Below are 22,693 nucleotides of genomic sequence, written 5' to 3'. Positions count from 1 at the left end.
TATATATATATATATATATATATATATATATATATATATATATATATATATACATACATACATACATACATACATACACACATACACACATAGATAGACAGATAGATAGATAGATAGATAGATAAATAGACAGACAGATAGATAGACAGAGATAGATAAGACAGATATATATATATACATGTGTATATATATATATATATATATATATATATATATATATATATATATATATATAGATAAATAGATAGATAAATAGATAGATAGATATAGACAAATATAGATAATACACACACACACACACACACACACACACACACATATATATATATATATATATATATATATATATATATATATATATATATATATATATATATATATATATATATATATATACATATATGTATGATATTCTGATATACCCTGGTTCGAAAGATATTTTTCATTTTATTTCAATTTATTTTCGTGTTTATATCCAATTAATCTCAAGCACGCTGTCCTGGGCACACACCACAGCTATTTACGGATATATATATATATATATATATATATATATATATATATATATATATATATATATATATACACACGGATGTTTTCTTTACTTTTAATTTTATTAATGTGCCTATATCAGGCACGTCCATCCGACGCCCTGTCTCTGGCGTGGGCAGTGGCTGTGCGTCGGACAGTATAAGAAGGATATTAATGTGCGGGCCACGTAAGCATGACATTACCTCCCTTATCCGATACTGAAGCCCTTCCACGCCGTAGGTTCGCAAGACAAACCACAGTTTGAGAGATCGAAATCGTCTGCTAAGCGGTATTCCCCAGTGCTGACAAGGAAAACAAAGTGAATGAACTATACTATTGTACAACAAATACTATATTTAATCGTGAATAGGTGATTTATTAATGACAACCGGCCTCGGTGGCGTCGTGGTTAGGCCATCGGTCTACAGGCTGGTAGGTACTGGGTTCGGATCCCAGTCGAGGCATGTGATTTTTAATGCAGATACCGACGCCAAACCCTGAGTGAGTGCTCCGCAAGGCTCAATGGGTAGGTGTAAACCACTTGTACCGACCAGTGATCCATAACTGGTTCAATAAAGGCCATGGTTTGTGCTATCCTGCCTGTGGGAAGCGCAAATAAAAGATCCCTTGCCGCTAATTGGAAAGAGTAGCCCATGTAGTGGCGGCAGCGGGTTTCCTCTCAAAATCTGTGTGGTCCTTAACCATATGTCTGACGCCATATAACCGTAAATAAAATGTGTTGAGTGCGTCGTTAAATAAAACATTTCTTTCTTTCTTTTATTAATGACACGACAAATACATTTAAAGGAAAGAAGGAATATTTTATTTAACGACACTCTGAACTTTCAATATGAAAATCGAAAGAGAAAAACGAAAAAATAATTACACAAAAATTAAAAATAAAACGAAATGAATTGAAAAAAAAATCAATAAAAAAAAATCAACAAATAATTAAATTAATTTAAATTAATGTAATATAATTAAATAATGATTTTTATAGTTAGACACAATTAAAAACTAAACTAAATTAAATTGACATTTTAAATAATTAAATTAAATTAAATTAAATTAAATTAAATTAATATAATTAAATAATTAAATTAATAAATTAAATTAAATTTTGTTAAATGAAGTTAAATCTTGTTAAACTTAATTATAAGATAATTAAAATAAGCATAATGTACTCACCCTAAAGTCAATAGCTTGGTCTCCGTGCTTGTGTTGAAGATACAGCGGATCCACGGTCAACGCCGAAGACAATGCATCTTGTTCCCGAACCCTAAAACAAGAAAATTAAAATCGCAGACCCTAGATTCAACCTGCGAAAATGGACACTAACATTAGTTAATCTAGAAACCTGTAACAGATCTGGATCAAATTAGAATAGAGTTAAACAAGACTATTTGAAGTTGAAACGGGAAAATATGCTTAAAAAGTAAACTAAAGCAACACTAAGCTTGGTTAATCTACAAACCTGTAACACATTTGGATACAGTTACAACACAATGAAACAGAAGTCTGTGACGTCAAAATGGGGAATTACCCTCTAAAATAGACAACAGCTCGTTTCCATAACCGTTACTTTTCAAAAATATGTGCGTGTTTAGAATTAAATTTAAAAAAAGTAATTTCGTAGTATTACAGACACCAGGATGACTAGAAATACGTTAGATGTTCGGAAATGGTTAATCTAATTAATAAAATGTAGGTAATGTCTGATTTCATTTGTCGAAAAACAGCTGTAATGGAGAGAACTACGTCTTAGTGTATAAAACTAGCATCTGTGATTTAAAGTAAATAGATAGGTTCCTTCCCTTACCATGAATAAAATATGTATAAAAGTTGTATTATGCAAGCCTCTGGCAAGCACAGTACAACGATACTGACGATACTGAAACACGCAAGGGTAATATTCTCTGTATCATATAATCTCAAGCTTAATGCAACATGTGTTTGTAAACTGCAAACGCAACTTTAATTTCATTTAAATTTAATTTAATTTAATATAATTTAACTTTATATTCAAATGAGGTAAGAATATCTAACGCGGTGTGTTTTTTTAAATGGAAATGACGTCAAACTCGAATGACTTCATGTTAGATATCATACATAAGAATAAACTAGTGCTTAACTGGGTTTTTTGTAGGGGGGGGGGGGGGGGTTAAACGCTGGGCAGCTTTCAGTGTAAAGTTGTTATTGAAATGTGTTTGTTTGATAACTATGAATGCATACTTAAGACTTAGTTATGGAATGTCACCGTAGTAAGTCTGTTTAAATATCAATAAACGAAGTGCCGTCACCTCGATTAATTTACATCTAATTTGCAAAGTTATCAAATTCTGAAAGTATGTGATCTGAAAAATATCACATACGTTGAGTACACTGGATATGCTAGCCATTACGTATATTAATTCCCTTAAACTAAACGAAGAAACTATACAAATAGATTCGTCAGTTTACCCCAAAACAAGACAATCAAATAGTTCCGAAACCTAAAGCAACACATTCAAGAACTAGTTGTTCCTGTACCATAAATATTTGATTAATAAATAAATAAATAAATAAATAAATAAGAACATTTGCATTAACACATTTGTGTAAAAGGTATGTGCTTACCACATAAGCGAACAGTCAAAATTCACTTGCAACCATTTGTTTGTGTTGAAATTTAGTGAATTAGCATTCTGAAAACCAAATTCATATTTAATATATTTAGTGTGCAACACTATACTGGCAATGTCATCAAAACAATTACACAAATTCATATCTAATATATTTAGTGTTCAACACTATACTGGTAATGCCATCAAAACAATTACACAAATTCATATATAATATATTTAGCGTGCAACACTATACTTGTAATGTAATAAAAACAATTAAAGAAATTTAAGTTAAAAAATTATTAATAATAGATAACCATATATATAAGACAAAGGTGCTTATGGTAAAAAAGCAAATCTGTTATCGTATTGGAACTTGCGCTAATTATCACGAAACTATTTAAAGTAATAACTTGACATGCTTTTCACAGATTCTACAAGTTAGTACAAGCCGACAAATATTTTTTGTTCTCCTGCGGATGTTCAAATTTGTTTTTTCGACACGATTACAGAATAATTGTAAATGTTTAAGACACACAACATAACAAGGCGACATGAGTTGTTCCCCTTTGTTTATAAATCGTCTGCTTTTGACATAATGTTGACTCTTGATACCCAAGCAGCCACCAAAAAGCTGTAAATACCTGGCATCGTTATTTGTTAGAAATAAAAAAAATTAAGGAACTTGATGACATGCTATGTTATTAAAATATATTACAACTCAAAGTGTGTGTAGGCCTATTTAAGGCTACTTTGTTTAAAATGTGATTGTCGGTTTAATTTTTGTTTAATTATAAAAACAGATCTAAACGGTAATACATTTTTTACGTGGGTTTTTTCACAGAGCGTACGGGATTGTACGCACGTCCAAAATGTGTATTTCCTTCGGTTGCGCCTCAGGAAATACAGATTTTGGAGGGGTTACAATCCCGTAGGCCTTGTCAAAAATCCGTGTAACTAATAATAATACACAACTCTCTCAAAATACCTCTTCTCCGTCTAATAGATGGTGAAATAAATAATTGATGGTGTTTGTTTGGTTAACCTTATCTCGAAACATTGTTCGTTGAATCTAACCGGTCTCGGTGGCATTGTGTTTAAGACATCGGACTACAGGCTGGTAGGTACAGGTAGGTTCGCAGCCCGGTACCGGCTCCAAGCCAGAGCGAGTCCTTAAGGACTCATTGAGTAGGTGTAAGGCCATTACACCCTCTTCTTTCTCACTAACCACTAACCAACTAACAACTAACCCACTGTCCTGGACACACATCCCAGATAGCTGATGTGTTTGCCCAGAACAACGTGCTTGAACCTTAATTGGATATAAGGACGAAAATAATTTGAAAAGAAATGAAATGAGACATTCAATATATGAGTATTAGATATCGCTACAAAAATCCTTGTACCTCGACACCGTTCAGTAGATGACGAAATTCGGGGCAGATGAGCGCGTTTCCGGCGTATGCTGCATCAACATGGAGCCAGACATCCTCCTTGGCGCACACCTCCCCAATCTCCGCCAGGTTGTCAAACGAACAGCACGCCGTCGTGCCCAGCGTGGCACAGACCTAAACAAGAAGAAAGGAATGTGTGTTTTCTGATATGTTATATATTTTAACCAAAATCACAAATCATATGTATACAGTAGGGAGACTACAAAAAATGTTTTGAAAAGGTTGTAATTGCTACTATAAATATATATGCATGTGCGTTTTATATAAGAGGACTGCCACTCACAAGACTAACATCATTTTATCTATTCCAGTAAGAAGACTGCCACTATTCCGATCCCATGCATACAAGCATTCTGTAAAACCATCTTGTCACTCACGTATTTTTTAAATTTTATTTTACTTTTCAGTCTTCTCATGTGCTGAAACCAAAACTGGTCCGACATACCTGCCCGACACCCCCCCCCCCCTCCACCCTACCCCCTGTTATCCGTGATCAAGATCGTATCTCTACACAATATAGAGTCAAATGGGAATTTTTTCAAACTAGTGGTTAATTCAATGTATCTCTCTTTAATGCCTGGGCTATTTCTCGTAACAGCCAGTGCACCACGACTGGTATGTTAAAGACTGTGGTATGTGCTATCCTGTCTGTGGGATGGTGCATATAAAAAGATCCCTTGCTACTAATGAAAACAATGTAGCGGGTTTTCTCTCTATGACTGTATCAAAATGATCATATGTATGACATCCAATAGCCGATGATTAATAAATCAACGTACTCCAGTGGTATCGTTAAACAAAAACAAAAATAAAACTAGTTAGTGCCTCGTCTATAGGAGGACAGCCACTCCCGAATAGATAATATACTGAACAATACTTTGATCTGTCAGAAAGAGGACTGCCAGGCCCAGTCTAGTTCGCTAAATCAAAACTAGCACCCGATAGAGCTGACTGGAATGAATACAACTGTAATGACATGCTCTCATGAATCACTGCCAAAACAGTGATGATATTAGGTGTTCGCGAAAGTGGAGCATGTCATACTCCACCGGTGGCACCCGCCTTGAGTATCGTTCCAGCCAGTGCACCACAACTGGTACATCAAAGGCCGTGGTATGTACTATCCTGTCTATGGGATGGTGCATATAAAAGATCCCTTGCTGCTAATCGAAAAGAGTAGCCCATGAAGTGGCGACAGCGGGTTTCCTCCCTCAATATATGTGTGGTCCTTAACCATATGTCCGACGCCATATAACCGTAAATAAAATATGTTGAGTGCGTCGTTAAATAAAACATTTCCTTCCGTCTTGAGTACTGCCACTACACTTGTCAAATGTGCAAGAGTTTCACCAGAGATATGAAAAGGTATGCACACTAGCAGTTAGTTTGTTAAGTAATGCATCTTATTTAGTCGATACAGCCTCCAAATTTCTACAAGTTAAACATACATAAGAGATCACTAATTGGGTGAATAGACAGGCTTCGGTGATGACATTCACTCATGAATATGTACAAACAGTGATGATATCGGGTGTTTTGAAAAGGTAAGCATATCCTGCACCGACCCTAGTTACAAAGTCCGTTATTTTCTTTTTATATTAACTAATTTTACCAAAACATTTACAATTTCATTTTAGTCTATGATGCGACATATCGGGAAATAGCATTGAAAAGACTACCATAAAACTCTCGAAAATCTTCGGATGGTTTCCAACGTCAATAAACCTGATGGAACAACGTATGTGACAAAATAGCATGGTGTTGTTTGAATTAGGTATACAATAAACATACGACGATCTATTTATGGAGATGTGATATCAGGTTTATTGCTGGACACAAATGAAAAATGTATTGTTGGAAAATTGAAGTCATCCTTTTTGTCGTACAGCTTAATCTGGAAGTTATTATGGTTTTGAACTGTGGAAAGATCTTCAGTTATTTTTGTTTTCACTCTGGTAGATAAACCAGTGGAAGATAATCTGTTACCATGTCATTATTTTAGGATTTTAAATACTGTTCAATGAATCTTGAATTGAAATTAAATGTTTTGTTTTAATATCCAAATTTCTTTTGTCCGATTCAAATGCAATGAGAAAAAACTTCAACCAGCAATGGGGCAAAATTAATTTAGGGCTACTCCATATTTTAGTATTAATCTTCATGGTGAAAAATACACTTGCTTGTCATTTATCAAAGCTTCCATTTTTGTTCGTTGTCAACACTGGTCAAAATATGCTCAAACGATGTTTAGAATGGATCTGTTGTCAAAATGTGTTAACATATTACAACAACACGAAACTCGACCAAAATGTACTGGCCATTAATTAGTTTTGTTGAGTATATTGCCTATTAAAATGTCACACAGAACAAGAAAATATACTTTAAATTAATGGACCAATCATATGTTTTTAGGAAAGGAAATGGTTATTTAAAGATAAATGCAATCATTGTTTAGTTAGAGTCTATTGGAAAAGTAAAGGGGTGTTTCTTTAACGATAATTCTGAACATAATATGGTACTTTAAAAAAATAAAAGTAAAAATACAAAATACGAGAAACTTACGTAGAACGGAATCAGCCCTAACCGGCGATCTTCCTGCAACAATAAAAATAAGGAAAATTAAATGAAATTCCAAACGCATACTATTTGTCTTAGTTAAAATCATATTTTTTACAGCTTTGTTCAACAGCTATCAAGTCGCAAGTCATATTATGTCATTAAAATTCATTATTTACGAAGCGATATTAGCGCAAAGTTCGCCTTCAGCGTATAAGGTAGTTATCTTAGCGCTAAGATCGCGTAAGCGCATAAGGTAGGTGTGCACATAATGTGATCTTAGAGCTAAGATCGCTTTAAGCGTATAAGGTAGTTGTGAACATAATGCTATCTTAGCGCTAAGATCGCCTTAAGCATATAAGGTAGTTGTGTACATAATATGATCTTAGCCCTAAGATCGCCTTAAGCGTATAAGGTTGTTGTGCACATAATGCGATCTTAGCTCTAAGATCGCCGTAAGCGTATAAGGTTGTTGTGCACATAATCTTAGCGCTAAGATCACCTGAACCGTATAAGGTAGTTGTGCACATAATGCGATCTTAGCGCTATGATCGCCTTAAGCGTATAAGGTAGTTGTGCACACAATCTTAGCGCTAAGATCGTCTTATGCGTATATGGTATTTGTGCACATAATGTGATCTTAGCGCTAAGATCGCCGTAAGCGTATATGACATTTTTGTACATAATGTGATCCTTGCGCTAAGATCGCCTTAAGCGCATAAGGTAGTTGTGAATATAATGTAACACGGGGCCCAGGAGCAATGGAATTTTCAGGAAAGTTACCCTAGACGACGATCAGAAGAGCTAACTCGGGAATTCAAGATAGTCTCCATTATCTACTTTATCATAGCTTTACAGCCAGGCAGCACAAATGCACATAATGTGTATTTGATTGTTTAGTTAATTTCTGTGTACCTCCATAGTGTGAAGGAAGGAGGGAAATGCTTTATTTAACGACGCACTCAACACATTTTATTTACGGTTATATGGCGTCTAACATATGGTTAAGAACCACATAGATATTAAGAGAGGAAACCCGCTGTCGCCACTTCATGGGCTGCTCTTTTCGATTAACAGCAAGGGATCTTTTATATGCACCATCCCACAGACAGGGTAGTACATACCACGGCCTATGATATACAATTCGTGCGGCACTGGCTGGAACGAGAAATAGCCCAAATGGGCCGACCGACGGTGGTCGATCCCAGACCGACCGCGCATTGAGCAGGCGCTTTATCACTGGGCTGCATCCCGCCCCCTATATAGTGTGATGACAACTGTCAATTAAGCGCTGACTGAAACGACATGCCAACCCCGTGTCTTATAAAAACCAAAATCACTGTACTTGAAATGATACATTCATAATAATTAGAGAAGGTAAGATTCCCAAACAACACATGCTGATGCCCCCCACCCTAAAAAAACCTCCACAAAACCCCCAAACAAACAACAAAACCCCCCAAACAAACACACAAACACCCCCTCCACACACACACACACACACACACACACACAAACACACACAACAACCGGAAGTCGTCATTACTGTATACACCTCTATAGCTCTCTCCAAGACGTGACCTCTGAGAGAAAACTTCTCATCCACGTCCAGCTGTCTCATCTTTACAAACCCAATCATACCGGCCTTTTCCACACAGGAGTGAGCCTAAAACAGAAATGTCATCATCATCATCATCATTATTATCATCATCTACATCGTTGTCGTCATCATCATCAACATCATCTCATCATCATCGACATCATCATTAGCATCATCATTAGTATCATCATCATCAATATCACCATTAGCAACATCATTATTACCACCACCAGAAACATCATTATTATCATCATCATTACCATCATCATTATTTCGCCAACATTGCCATCATCATATGACTATATGACTCATCTTTACATATCTGAACGACAATACCGTAATACGCGATCAAGTCCGAATCTCTGCACAATGCGGAGTCGAATGGGCGTTGTGCAAAATAGTGGTTAATTCTATGAATCTCGTGAACAGGACAGCCAGACATACCACCCTTCTCCACATATTAATTAGCTTAAAACGGAAATATCATATCAACCTAAACCATTCTGGTCAGCTTTCTCTACTCTGGAATGAGATAAAACAGATATCATCATCATCATCATTATCATCATCATCACCATCATCATCATCATTATAAACACCATCTAGCATTTTAATTAGCTTAAAACAGAAATATCTCATCCTTCATAAACTTAAACCACTCATCCCACCCTTCTCTACAAACGTCATCATCATTATCATTATCATCATCATCATCACCATAATCATTGCCATCATCATTATCATCACCATCATCATAATCGTCATCTGGCATGTTTACTAAATCAACCATACCTGTCTTTCCCAACACAGGAAATAGCCCCCAAAAGAGCCCTCATCCACATCAACCTGCCTCGGTGACGCAGTGGTTATGTCATCCAACTACAGGCTGGTAGGTACAGGGTTCGCACCCCGGTAACGGCTCCAACCCAGAGCGTATTCTTAAGGGTTCAGTGGGTAGGTGTAAGGCAACTACACCCTCTTCTCTCTCACTAACCACTAACCACTAACCAACTAACAGCTAACCCACTGTCCTGGAGAGACAGCCCAGATAGCTGAGGTATGTGCCTGGACAGCGTGCTTGAACCTTAATTGGATATAAGCACTAAAATAAGTTGAAATGAGTTGAAATGAATCATCCACCTCATCATCATTATAAAAATAAATGAATTAACACTTAATTAACCAACCAGTTTTGACGAATACGCCACTAGTCTCGATAACAGCATGCCATCTTCAATGAAGGGGAGACGACTCTTCAACTTTATGATGGCCGCATGACGAGCAGCTAGCAATGCAACCAGAACGCATTCACTGGCGGATCCCTGGATTGTAACAATAACGTTTGTTTTATTTAATGACACCACTAGAGCACATTGATTAATTAATCATCGGCTATTGGATACGACTGGTATATCTAAAAAATATACTAGAGCTCGTCTCCATAATCGTTACGTCTGTTTTTAGATCTATATATAACAAAATAAATTTCGTAGTAATCACCATGATGATCAGAAACACTTCGGATATTTGAAAATGGATCAGTAGATTCTAAGGCGCGATACAAAAGTTACGTAACGCTCCAGTGGGTGGGTTGGTGTAGGTCCAAACGTAACGCATTTCTGGATTTTTGTTTTTGTTTTTGATAAATGCTCTGTTAAACGTAAATAGATACAGCTAGGCGTATACACACAAAACGAAATTACAATTCGAGTTGAAATCGATTTTATTTTATTTTTTATTTTTTTTGGGGGGAGGGGGGGGGGGGGGATATGGTCTAGCGTTACGGAGCGTTACGGAAGAGTGGTGGGAGTGGGGCGAGTGGGAAGTGGGGCGAGTGTCTAAGTTAAGAACTAGGGTCTGCAACTTTAATTGGTGTACCAGATTGAAATGACTTATGTTACAGCTTTACCACTCAGTACCTTACCCAGCCTCGGTGGTGTCGTGCGTAAGCCATCGGACATAAGGTTGGTGGGTACTGGGTTCGCATCTCGGTACCGGTTCCAACGCCTCAAGGGGTAGGTGTAAGACCACTACACCCACTTTGCTCTCATTAACCACTAACCCGCTTTCCTGGATAGACAGCCCAGTTACCTGAGGTGTGTGCCCAGAACAGCGTGCGTGAACCTTAATTGGATATAAGCACGACATAAGTTGCAGAAAAAAAGACAGATGGGGTGCCTCTTGAGAACAGTGATATGAAAAAGTCCACTTTATAAAAAAAACGTGTTTTTGTTTTTTTACTGCCATTATTTAGCAACAGAAAATAAGACACATGTACTATAAAATGTACAATGAAATGAATTAATGAATGAACAGTACCTGGATAACGCCGCCTCCTCCACCTGATTCGTTCAAAAACGTTTTTGGAAGCCCAATCATTTTCCCTGAATCAAAGAAAGAAAACATTTCCCCTGAATTAAAGAAGGAAAGTTTGACACCCACTAGCCGGTGCGCTTTTCGTGCTGGGGTTTGTTAAACATTAATTTGTCATGCATTCATTCGTTCGTTCGTTCGTTCCTCCATCCATCCATCCATTCCAAAACACCGGTTATACTCACCAACCCAGTCAAGAGTTAAACATGGATTGATTGATTGATTGTTGATTCATGCATTTATGCATTCATGACTACATTCATGCATTCATACCGGCCTCGGTGGCGTAAAGCCATCGGACTACAGACTGGTAGGTACAGAATTCGCAGCTCCGTACCGACTCCAAACCAGAGCGATTTCGTAAGGGCTCAATGGGTAGGTGTAAGGCCTCTACACACTCTTCTCTCTCACTAATCACTAACCAACTAACAACTAATCCACTGTCCTGGACAGACAGCCCAAATAGCTGAGGTATGTGGCCAGGACAGCGTGCTTGAACCTTAATTGGATATAAGCACGAAAATATATGTTGATATGCCATTAATTAATTAATTAATTAATTAATTAATTAATTCATTCATTCATTCATTCCAAAGAAAAAACACTACTCACCAACCCAGTCAAGAGCTAAACATTAGGCTAATCTATCCATCCATCCATCCATCCATCCATCCATAAATCCATCTGTCCATCCTTCCATTCATGCATGCATGCATCCATCCATCCATCCTTCCATCCATTCATTCATTCATTCATTCATTCATTCATTCATTCCATCTGACGGTACGCCATATTTTGGTGGAGTGTCCTCATCTTACAGAAACTCGAAAAGATATATTTGGACAAAGAAATGTGATGGAATCATTTCGATTCCATCCTGAACTTATGTTACAATTTCTTCGTGATACTGACTTTTATTCTACGTTTTAATATTATCTATCTGTGATATTTTGTACTTTTCAACAGTTCTTTACACTGTGTTTTTATTTAAATTTTGATTTTTTATCTTGATGTTGATCATCAGTTAATGTTTTGCATATACTATAGTTTGACACCCAATAGCCGATGTATTTTTCGTGCTGGGGTGTCGTTAAACATTCATTCATTCAGTCATTCGTTCCAAAGGAAAGATTCTACTCACCAACCCAGTCAAGAGTTATCGTCTCCAGCTCAGTACACGCTGGGCTAGCAGCCTGTAAAACAAGAAAGAGAGAATGGACAGGAGCAGGTCTGGTGTTTATAAAACGTTTAGAGTCTAGACTCAAGACTCTAATAGAGTCTGAAACACTAATGTCATGACAACGCCACACAAACTGTATATGTGTGACGTCATTAAAGATTGAGTCTTGACTCTATATAAGTTTTATAAGCACAGGCCCATATCCCCAGGGAGCTCCACTCCTGCCCCGGAACCACCCACTGGCTATGTCAGAGGCTGGATCCGTGGTCGGCGTGCCTGAACCTTCATTGGATATGGGCACGTTAATAGAGTTCCCATTCCCATTGCCAGGGAGCTCAATGCGGTCAGGACCTTCCCCGTCCTTGCACGACCTTACGACGAAGAAACAAACACAAATTCCACTTATTTTTATAGAACATTCATCGCCAAAATACTTGATATAACAGGTTCGTGCTATGGCATGGTACGCACAGAGGGTGAGTTTCGAGGTGCGACCCCACCCCTGCTCAAGCACATTATCGTGTTTGTTTCAATATTTTTTTTGGGGGGAAGGCTGACTCGACCCGATATCCATTTCGGTCAGCACAGTCTAGTTCCCACCCCTGGTTTGCACGTGTGTGTGTGTTTGTGTATTTGTGCGTGCGCGTTCGTGCGTGTGTGTGTGTGTGCGTGCCCTACTAGTTTTGTTATATGACTGTATAATATCATAGTAAGATACATTTCTTACACACCCGTTGGCGAGAACATCATTCGTTATATTTTATAACACAAACTGTTAGCACATATATATGTGACAGCAGTTTGAAGACGTCTAACTGCCGGCTTCTATGTGATGACCAGGTCGCTACTGCTTTAACATCAATGGAATAAGCACAGTCGAAATCGATTACACAGTGGTGTATAAGTCAGCTACAAGCGCTAGGCCGTAAACACATTTTCGTTAAAAACGACGTTTGCATTTGCTTTTGAAGATGTGTAAGGCATTTAATATTAAATTCGTGTCCGTTAGATATAATTCATCTTGGAACTCGTTGTTTAAAACCATATCCAACTGGCTTTCGCTAATGGTATGTAACGGCCACTCATGTAGTATTCTAAATGTATTGCAACTTCCGTCGGCGCTTGCTTTGTTGTTGCTTTCAGGCAGAAGCCGTGATACATACCCACGAGAATCCAATACAGCCAATGGCATCAGACAACATGTCGCCGAGAATAGACGGAAAAGAGTTGCCAGCAGGAAAGTACGCATGGAAATTAGGATGCTGCCAGTGTGTAATCTGTAAGAAATAAATATATTTATTTCACTCTTCCTCAGGTATATGGGACAGAGCTATCCCATTAAAGAAAACTATGTAAGAAATTTCTTTCTCTCATCCTCAGGCATAATGACAGAGCTATCTCATGAAAAAAAGCTATATGAGAATTTTTTTATCCTGCATAGGATATCACGCGCACTCGTTTAACATGACGTCGTTTGTAATATATGAAGTCATATTAATGTGAGATGGTGACGAGAGGACATTAGACACAGATTTAAATTAATATTTTGTTAAAATTATTATTAAAGCTACCTTGTTCATTTGTAGTTTTAAATTTGATTTAACACACGAAAAACCCCACGATACATATGATAGTGTAGTTATTTATGATAAAATTGTGAAATAAAAAAGTTACTTATTCAGCCATCTTTGTTTATTCGTGTAAAATAGTGGTTTATTTACAGAATGAATGAGACAAATTAGAGAAAAAGACTCCATCATATGCGGTCATGTGGGATAGAAAACGTACGCCCTTGGTAACTATCAACCACATCGAGTGTACCTTTTGTATCCCACATGGCCGCATATGATGGAATAGAACAAGTACACACTCGGTGCTAAAAAGTTCGACGTTGAGACTCGCCAAGCCTCGTCCCAAGTCGTAATGTCCACCACCTCGGGTGTACTTTTTCTATGCCATATGACCACATATGATGGAGACTTATATTATTATATACACAGGTATGACATATATTGTCACGGGGATTCTATAATACCCGTAACTGAATAAAACACGATTGTCCAAATATCTCTCCTAACTGTATATCTATTAGATCTCTCTGTAACAGGAAGTATATACCCGCGTTGGCTCGTCTAGGTATGATCAGAGATAAGATCTTATATAAAGTATATATTATTATAGCACGTTTAGTTCACTAGAAAACACAACAAAAACACAATACACTTTGGAATCTGTATTAACCTACGCTGACAAATGTACTGCCGCAGTAGTTAATTAATAACAACAATAATAACAACCCAGAACTGATCACTTAATTAGTTAATCTCTAGGTGTCTAGTTTACACAATATGCTAATCACTTCACCGTGACACAACACCCACACGTGTGATAATTGAGAAACGCTAACACACACACGTGCGATAATGGAGAAACGCTTCCAGGGGAACTTAATTAATAAAGGAATTACAACACTATTCCTTAATGGTTAATTTTTAATTAACCCTAACTACTCATTCAATAACCTTGAAATACAGAATTAATACTGGTACCTATCACAATAAAGACAATAACCTACAGTTTACCTAGGTCCTCTAGGATGACTGGCTAAGCTTTATATATTACCAAATTCTCGTATAAATATAGAACAGTAAGACTACGATTTACTTCGTCAGATGACCGAAGACACTGTCTAAATAATATTGGTATAATACAGTATTAAAATATTTAAAGTCACATCAATCACATCAAGGTTATACAACAGAGCAGAAATAATATATTTACCAAAGTCCAAACGGACTAACGTTCCCTGAGAGCCGTCCTTTTTGCTTCCCTTCATAACTCTAAAATTCTAGCTATTTATTATAAATCGAATATCGCCTGGGGTTACATCGCGGCACCGAATCTTATCATATGATATTCCACCTCTCCCAGAGTCGGTATATTTTTCTCTGATCGTCAGAATGGCTGTCGCCATCGTCACCAAATCACGGTTGTAAAAATCGCACTCGCAGAGGTATTACGTAACTACTCGCCACATGGCCTCCGCACCTGGCTAAGTGTGTACGGTCGCGCAGAGGTATTACGTAACCAAGTGCACACAACCCTCTAAACAATTAACATCGCCACAGGCGAAAAGATAATTAAGATCATGTACCGTCACATATATGAACCTACAGAAACCATAAAACTGATATTCGGTAAAAAAAAAGAGTTATATTTTCACTTTATTTTAGTTACAGAAAAAATACAGAAATCATATTTATATTTTTGTGAATATATTCTTGATTCAGTGATCCCCCTCGTAGCCTATTGCGGTCTAATTATTGAGATCAGTGTCAACCTCCTCGGGTTTTCTGCAGCAAACTCAGGAATGTCCCTTTAACGGTTTAATTACCAGTGCATCTGATCATAATTTAAACAAATGCACCTATAACAATGAATGTGAAGTGTAATTACGGCAAACTAAATAACAGTAGCTGAATACGAAGCTAAATAATGGTGACAATTCTCTGTCGTTTATACTACATTGGGCTATTTCTCATTCCAGCCTGTACACCACCACTGGTATATCAAACACCGTGGAATGTTTTAAAGTCTGTGGGATGGTGTATATAGAAGATCCCTCGCTACGAATGGAAAATATAGCGGGTTTCCTCTCTATGACTGTGTCAAAATGATCATATGTTTGACATCCAACAGCCGATGATTAATAAATCAATGTGCTCTAGCGGTGTCGTTAAACATAACAACAAAACAGTCTTTGGTTGTCATTTAATGTAAAATTTTCTATTCATATTTTTGCTTTGTTTTGTTTCGAGCGTTTTACCACTGGACTTAATTAATTATTTAATTAATCATTCATTCATTCATTCATTCATTCATTCACTCATGCATTCATTTATTCATTCCTTTATTGATGCGGGACCGTAGCCCTGTGGTAAAGCGCTCGTTCCATGCACTGTCGGTTTGGAATCGACCCCCATTGGTGTATCCATTGGTCGATTTTTTGTTCCAGCTAGTGCATCAACGACTAGTATATCAAACGCCATGGTATGTGCTATCCTGTCTATGTGATGGTGCATATAAAATACAAATGTAAAAAGTAGCGGGTTTCCTCTCTAAAACTATATGTCAAAAGTACCAAATGTTTGACATCCAATAGCCAATGATTAATAAATTAATGTTCTCTGGTGGTGTCGTTATACAAAGCAAACATTTATGCCTGCATTAATGTTCTGTATGTGTATAGAAATACGTAATAGGCAATACGTAATTTATATTGATCACTTTCTATGCAAACAGGTTGAGTAGATTCCATGTATGCGTCTCCGTGCACGAGTGGGTATCTATGGCTTATTAATTATTATGGATAACGGACAAATTGGATTTTGCGCCGTACATGTAAATTAAATCACCAAAAAAAACACACACACAAAACCCCGCGATTTCACAGTAGTGATTTTATCGATGAATCTTACCCCTGGCATAATCGCCCTTTCAACATCTTTCATTATGTCCTGGAAATCTTCGCCTCTGTTGGGAGCGCACTTTGGAAGTAGTTCCCGTAAGTAACCAGGCTCGACGTCCGGTGTAACCTTGCGCAGCGCCAAATTGTCCATATAATCAGCAATGTAGTCCACAAGAACCTTCCCGCGCTTTCTGAATTCTGAAGACTCCATTGGTCCACAACCTTTTATGGAAAGTAGACTTGTAATAACTTGATTATATACTAACTGAGTCTATCTGTAGTAATAAAGACCATTTTGAACGTGATATATATACATATATATATATATATATACATATATATATATATATATATATATATATATATATATATATATATATATATATATATATATATATATACATATATGTATGTATGCGTGTATGTGCGTGCGTGTATGTGCATATATTTTTTATTTATTACATAATGAAAATACATCTGTATTCTTATTGGTAACATGACCTTCCGTAAATTGTGATATTGCCCTGAGACGGTCCCACCAATTAACCCCAGACAGTCTACCCACGATTTCGTTTACCTTCTATGTGGTCTATATAAATAATCTGAAGAGAAATTCTCTATAAATAAAATTAGGGCCTTCACGAGTCCACAATATTGGACTCGAGTACTCGAGAGTCAAACTCGAACCGGACCCGAGACCCGTGTACCTGACAGTTACACTAGGTGATAATGAGACGAGTTTATTTTGTGCAATAATATATATATATATATATATATATATATATATATACACACACACACACACACACACACACATACACACACACACACACACACACACCACGAGATTGCGTAGCGGTCCAGTGGTATGTTCTTGTCAAAATAATGCCAAAACCTTCTGCACATAATGCATCTGAAGCCGACGAGAAATTAATAATTTGACAACAAAATGTTTTTGGAATATTTTAAATTTCACCAAGAATTACTTTTACATTTTCCTATACAAAGTTTTAAAATATATTTACCTTGATATTTGCATTGCATTATACTTTTCCCCACAGCTCTTTACACTGTGGTATTACATAATTATATAAATACTATTTCCATGTACTTACCTTTACTGACACGCAATAGCCGATGTCTATTATCGTGATGGGGTATCGTTAAACATTCATTCACGCATTCGTTTGATCAGATCGTCATACACCTAACCGTCATGTTAAATAAACTGGGTTCAGTATGTCGACTGCTATAAAATGACAACGCCGTGAGAATATTTTATCACAATAATGTCATTTAGAATTTGAACTCATCCAAACGTATAGGAAAACGAGTACAGTGTGCGTCACTTTTGAACATGTGTTATTATTTGTTGCACAGATTAAAGGCGCAGATCCTAGTTTTAACTTGTACAAATCGACATTGAGTTTAGTTAATCTACAAACCTGTAAAACATTTGGATACACAGAGTAAAACAAGAGTTTGTGACGTTAAAACCGGAAAATATCCTTAAAAAATAGACTAGAACTCGAATCAATAACCGCTACTTCTCAGACGCACGTGTGTTTTAATGCAGTTTGTGGTATTAGAAACACCAGGATGACGGGAAATACTTCGGTTGTACGGAAATGGATAATCTATCTAAACAATAGAATGTAAGGAATGTTGGTTTCAGTGATCATAAACGGTACAACGGTGAACAATATGCTGTGGTGTTTAAAAAACTAGATCCCGTCCCTTTAAAGGAATGTTCGGATTGCTAACGAAGCGATTGATGCATAGCAGACTGTTGCGACTAACCTGTTTGGAAGGTAAATTATTTCATATGTACTGTCTACGTGAACTATGATATATTTGCGCATGTATTTTAGGTTGATACAAAAGAAAAGTAATAAAGGTCTCGTCAATGGCGTAGTCAGCATAAGGCAGACGAGGCGCTTGCCTCGTCGGGAATTTCTCCAGATTTATTTTCATTTTCCCATGACACTGATATTTATTTTACAGGTCTGGGTTTTCCTCGGCGTTTTTTTCCTCTCTGGTGTATCTATTTATGAGCGTCCATGCGCGAATCCAGAGAGTACCTCCCGCCAGAAAAAGAGCAAAGCGAAAAGAAAGAAACACACGAACGAACACTGACACACACAAAAAAGCAAACCAAAAGACCAAAAAAAAAAAGAGAAAAAAAAAGAGAGCCAAAACGTAGCGCATTGAGTTGAGTCAGTGGCGGTCCTTTCTTATTTTATGTGTGGTCCTTAACCACATACCTGAACGGTATAATATTAAGTATCAAGTGCGTTTTGTTAAGTGACACAACTAAACCAGGGCCGTACACTCCGGGGGTGGAGACAGGGGGATGTCAGTTGCTCCCATGAGAATCTCTTTTTTTTTTTACTCCAGAAAATAGTATACACATCTGAGGGTTTAATTTGTATAGTGTTTCATTTGTTTATAAAAATCAGTGCCCCCTCTAGGATTTTGATGAGGGCACGGCCCTGTAACGACATTGATTAATTAATCATCGGCTATTGGATGTCAAACATTTGCTAATTCTGACACTTAGTCATCAGAGGAAACCCGCTACAGTTTTCCATTAGCAGCAAGGGAGTGTTTATATGCACTTTCCAACATACAGGAAAGCACGTACCACGGCCTTTGACCAGTCGTGGTACACTGGTTAGAACGAGAAAAAACCCAATCAGTTGGATGGATCTTAAGAGAAAATCTTTACATTATCCCAATAGTAGCTAGAGATATTTTTTTTATGCAACTTCACAATGGCAAGACAGTATCTACCACGTCCTTTATACCAGCCGTCGAACACTGTTTGGAACGGGAAAAGTCAATGATTCTGCCGAGGAGGTTCGATCCTATCCGACGCAGTACAACCATAGTTAAAATGTATTGAGTAAACTTTGATATTCATAATCTATAAACAGGTGCATTCGCTGCACCATTTGTCACCCTCGCTTGCGAGGTCGGTGGTGCGGTGGTGGATGGACGTCATTCACTGGTAAAGCGCTCGCTCGATGCGCGCTCTTCTTGGAATCGATCCCCGTCGGTGGGCTCATTGGGCTATTTCTCGTTCCAGCCAGAGCACCTCGACTGGTATATCAAAGGCCGTGATATGTTCTGTCCTGTCTGTGGGATAGTGCATACAAAAGATCCCTTGCTACTAATGGAAAAATGTAGCGGGTTTCCTCTCTAAGACTATATGTAAAAATTACCAAATCTTAGACATCCAATAGGCGATGATTAATAAATCAATGTGCACTAGTGGTGTCGTTAAACAAAACCAAACTTGGGTGGGTGACAAATCGTGTAGCAATGCCTACACGATTTTTCACCCGGGTGATAAACCGTGTCGTAGTGACAAGTATTGACGCAACAGCTGTGGATGTATACTTTTATATGTTTATCAGTAGTTAAAACTATGTCGTTTACTTGATCGTAAATAAAGTGGTTTGGTTTATCACCTTGATTAGATTCACCCCTACTGTTCCAGATAAAATGTTGTATATGTACATTATTCTTTTCACCAACGTGTTAATTAAACATCGGGGAGGAAAAGACACCAGAAAACATAGGTTTGGTCCTCTTTCCTACATGTGGTAGGATTCCTTGAAGTTCGTTCCAGCCAGTGCTCCACAACTGGTGCAACAAAGGCCGTGGTATGTGCTATCCTGTTTGTGAGATAGTGCCTATGATAGAACCCTTGCTGCCAATCGAAAGGAGTAGCCCATGAAGTGGTGACAGCGGGTTTCCTCGATCAATATCTCAGTGGTTCGTAACCATATGTCCGACGCCATATAACCGTAAATAAAATGTGCTGAGTGCGTCGTTAAATAAAATATTTGCGTCCTTGATTCCTTGAAAACCATAATGTATTTAAGCCTCGTAAACACATCACTGGATTATGGATGGAGATTAAGTACGCGGTAAGTGTGACGTCAAATAGTTAAACTATCTGTCACTCTTTAGCTTTTTAATTTATAAGTAAATACGTTGGTTGTAATATTCAAATGACATGCTTTTAATATTTGCTTTAAAGGGACGGACCCTAGTTTTTAAACACTACAGCATATTTTTCACTATCGGAGCCGTTTATGATCGCTGAAATCAAACATTACTTATATTTTAATGTTTAGATTGTCCATTTCCGTACAATCGAAGTGTTTCTGGTCATCCTGGTGTTTCTAATACCACAAAATGCATTTGTCATATTTTAAAAACCGCACATGCGTCTGAGAAGTAACGGTTATGAAGTCGCGTTTTAGTCTGTTTTTTAGGGTATTTCAACGTCACAGACTCTTGTTTCACTCTGTTGTATCCGACTTTGTTGCAGGTTTGTAAATTAACCAAACTTAGTGTCCATTTTTACGGGTTGAAACTAGGGTCTAAGTGAAAAATACTCCTTAGTGTTTAAAAACTAGAGTGTGTCCATTTAAGGATGTTTTTTAAAACCCACAAAAGCAACAACAACGATCTCAATATGCAACTTTAACAATAGTTCTTTAATGGCGCAGAGCCTAGTTCCAACCCGTACAAATTGACAATAAATTGGGTTAATCTACAAACCTGTAAAATATTTGGAGAAATAAAGTTACAATCGAGTGAAACAAGAGTCTGTGACGTTGAAACGGTAAATACCCTCTAAGAATAGACTGGAGCGCATATTCATAATTGCCCCAGCGCGTGCTGTAACCTCACAGTGGTGCAGTGGTGTAACATTCTCTTTGAGAATGGCCAATACAGCGCAAATCCCCTTGTTTTCTTCGAGATACAATTAAAGTTTTGAGTAAAAGTCAGTATCTATCTGTGATATTTGTATTTTTGCACAGTTCTTTACACTGTGTTTTTATTTAAATCTTGAATTGTTATATTGATGTTGATCATCACTTTATTTGTTTGCATTACCATGGTTTGACACCCAATAGCCGATGTATTTTTCGTGCTGGGGTGTCGATAAACATTCATTCATTCATTCATTCATATTCGTAACTGTTACAAATGCAAGTTTCAGAGGTACGTACGTTTTTTTTTAAATATGCAAAATATATTTTGTGGTATTAGAAACAGCAAGATGACCAGAAACATTTCGTATGAACTGAGATGAATAATCTAAACAATAACATCTAAGTAATATCTGATTTCAGTTATAATACAATGGCTCTAATAGAGCAAAATACGTCGCAGTATTTAAAATATAGGGTCTGCCACTTTAAATAGTTTAACCCGCTAATACAAACACTGCACTACTTGTCATGCTACATAAGTGTTAAACAAAAAAAGCCAGAAATAGTATTAATTAAATTAGTTGGTACAAACAAAAACAAGTAAATAGTGTGCTGGTTAAAAAACGTGTTAAAACAAGACCTTCAGGAAAGTGTTGGATGAACCTTTAAAACTTTAAAGGGGCATTCCTGGGTTTGCTGCATTGTAAGATGCTTACGACTAATAAAATATTTCCTCGAATAAACTTACATATTAAATATATTTTCTTGTTTAGAATATCAGTGTCTGTATATTCAATATGTTTCTGGTCGTCTTAATATTTGTAAGAAGCCCAAACTGGATTTTGTCTTCAAATAATTTCATATGTACGAATTGTTTTTTAAAAATTAGGAAATAAAATGAAATTTAACCTAGTACAAATATTAGAACGATCAGAAACACGTTTAATATACAGCCACTAATATTTTATGTAGAAAACATATACTTGATATATACATGTAATTACAATCGTTAAAAGGTCTCTTTCAGTCGATAACATCTTACAAATTGCAGCAAACTCAGGAATGTCCCTTTTACACGATACACTCGGGCCGGCAAACGTTAGCATAATGAGGAATTGTTGTATAATCGGTATTTAGAATGACAAGAAAAAAGATTGTTTTGTTCAACGACACGACTAGAGCACATTGATTTACT

The 22,693-nt window shown here is 37.0% G+C and overlaps 1 protein-coding gene across 2 annotated transcripts in view; it reads right to left on the bottom strand.

Moving 5' to 3' along the window:
- Positions 1-22,693, bottom strand: part of LOC121389952 (aromatic-L-amino-acid decarboxylase-like) — a 136,870-nt gene that overhangs the window by 4,671 nt on the left and 109,506 nt on the right. For both annotated transcript variants that reach the window (XM_041521621.1, XM_041521622.1), the window contains 11 exons: positions 16,776-16,987; positions 13,461-13,574; positions 12,259-12,310; positions 11,064-11,128; positions 9,932-10,066; positions 8,700-8,810; positions 7,151-7,183; positions 4,541-4,702; positions 3,148-3,215; positions 1,720-1,810; positions 735-833 (listed from right to left, as the gene is read on the bottom strand). In XM_041521621.1, the coding sequence (XP_041377555.1) occupies positions 735-833; positions 1,720-1,810; positions 3,148-3,215; positions 4,541-4,702; positions 7,151-7,183; positions 8,700-8,810; positions 9,932-10,066; positions 11,064-11,128; positions 12,259-12,310; positions 13,461-13,574; positions 16,776-16,987 (1,142 nt within the window). The remainder of the gene's footprint in view (positions 1-734; positions 834-1,719; positions 1,811-3,147; positions 3,216-4,540; positions 4,703-7,150; positions 7,184-8,699; positions 8,811-9,931; positions 10,067-11,063; positions 11,129-12,258; positions 12,311-13,460; positions 13,575-16,775; positions 16,988-22,693) is intronic.

Source organism: Gigantopelta aegis, chromosome 15 (assembly GCF_016097555.1).
Source record: "Gigantopelta aegis isolate Gae_Host chromosome 15, Gae_host_genome, whole genome shotgun sequence".
Lineage (NCBI taxonomy): Eukaryota > Metazoa > Mollusca > Gastropoda > Neomphalida > Peltospiridae > Gigantopelta > Gigantopelta aegis.
Note: the sequence above shows the minus strand (reverse complement) of the source record. Positions and strands in the feature narration are given on the sequence as shown.